Source organism: Penaeus monodon, chromosome 24, assembly GCF_015228065.2.
Source record: "Penaeus monodon isolate SGIC_2016 chromosome 24, NSTDA_Pmon_1, whole genome shotgun sequence".
Taxonomy (NCBI): Eukaryota; Metazoa; Arthropoda; class Malacostraca; order Decapoda; family Penaeidae; genus Penaeus; species Penaeus monodon.
The window spans coordinates 96,703-97,061 of record NC_051409.1 but is presented as its reverse complement, the minus strand read 5'-3'; the positions used below and the strand labels follow the sequence as shown (position 1 = coordinate 97,061).

General features: G+C 52.9%; 1 protein-coding gene across 1 annotated transcript in view; it reads right to left on the bottom strand.

The window, feature by feature from the left end:
- LOC119588465 (putative uncharacterized oxidoreductase C513.07) overlaps positions 1-359 on the bottom strand; it is a gene marked incomplete at its 5' end in the record, with an annotated part of 11,585 nt that overhangs the window by 7,931 nt on the left and 3,295 nt on the right. Inside the window, 1 exon segment of the mRNA XM_037937113.1 lies at positions 6-199. Within this exon segment, the coding sequence (XP_037793041.1) occupies positions 6-199 (194 nt within the window).

Here is a 359-nt window from a genome sequence, read left to right as displayed (position 1 = left end):
TCTACCGGAGACCGCAGCGAAAGAGGACGTGACCACAACGCGCTTGACGGAGGCTGCGGCGTGAGCGGCGACAGCCTTCAGGACCTGCAGCGTGCCGTCCTTCGCCGTGTCCACGAGTCCTGCCTCCTCCACCTGTTGGTTCACGAGGTCGGGGAAAGGGCTGGCCACGTGGAGGACGCCCGTGCACCCTTCCACGGCCCTAAGGAGAACCAGAAGCTACGGTTCAGGACGCTTGTCGACTGTGTTTTGTTTTGAGAGAATTTTTTTTTTAGGTACGTTTCCCCTTGTTTACCAAAAAGAAAATGGGTAATTTTTCCTCGTTTTCTTTTTTAAAAAATGTGTGTCTGTTTTTTTTTCCG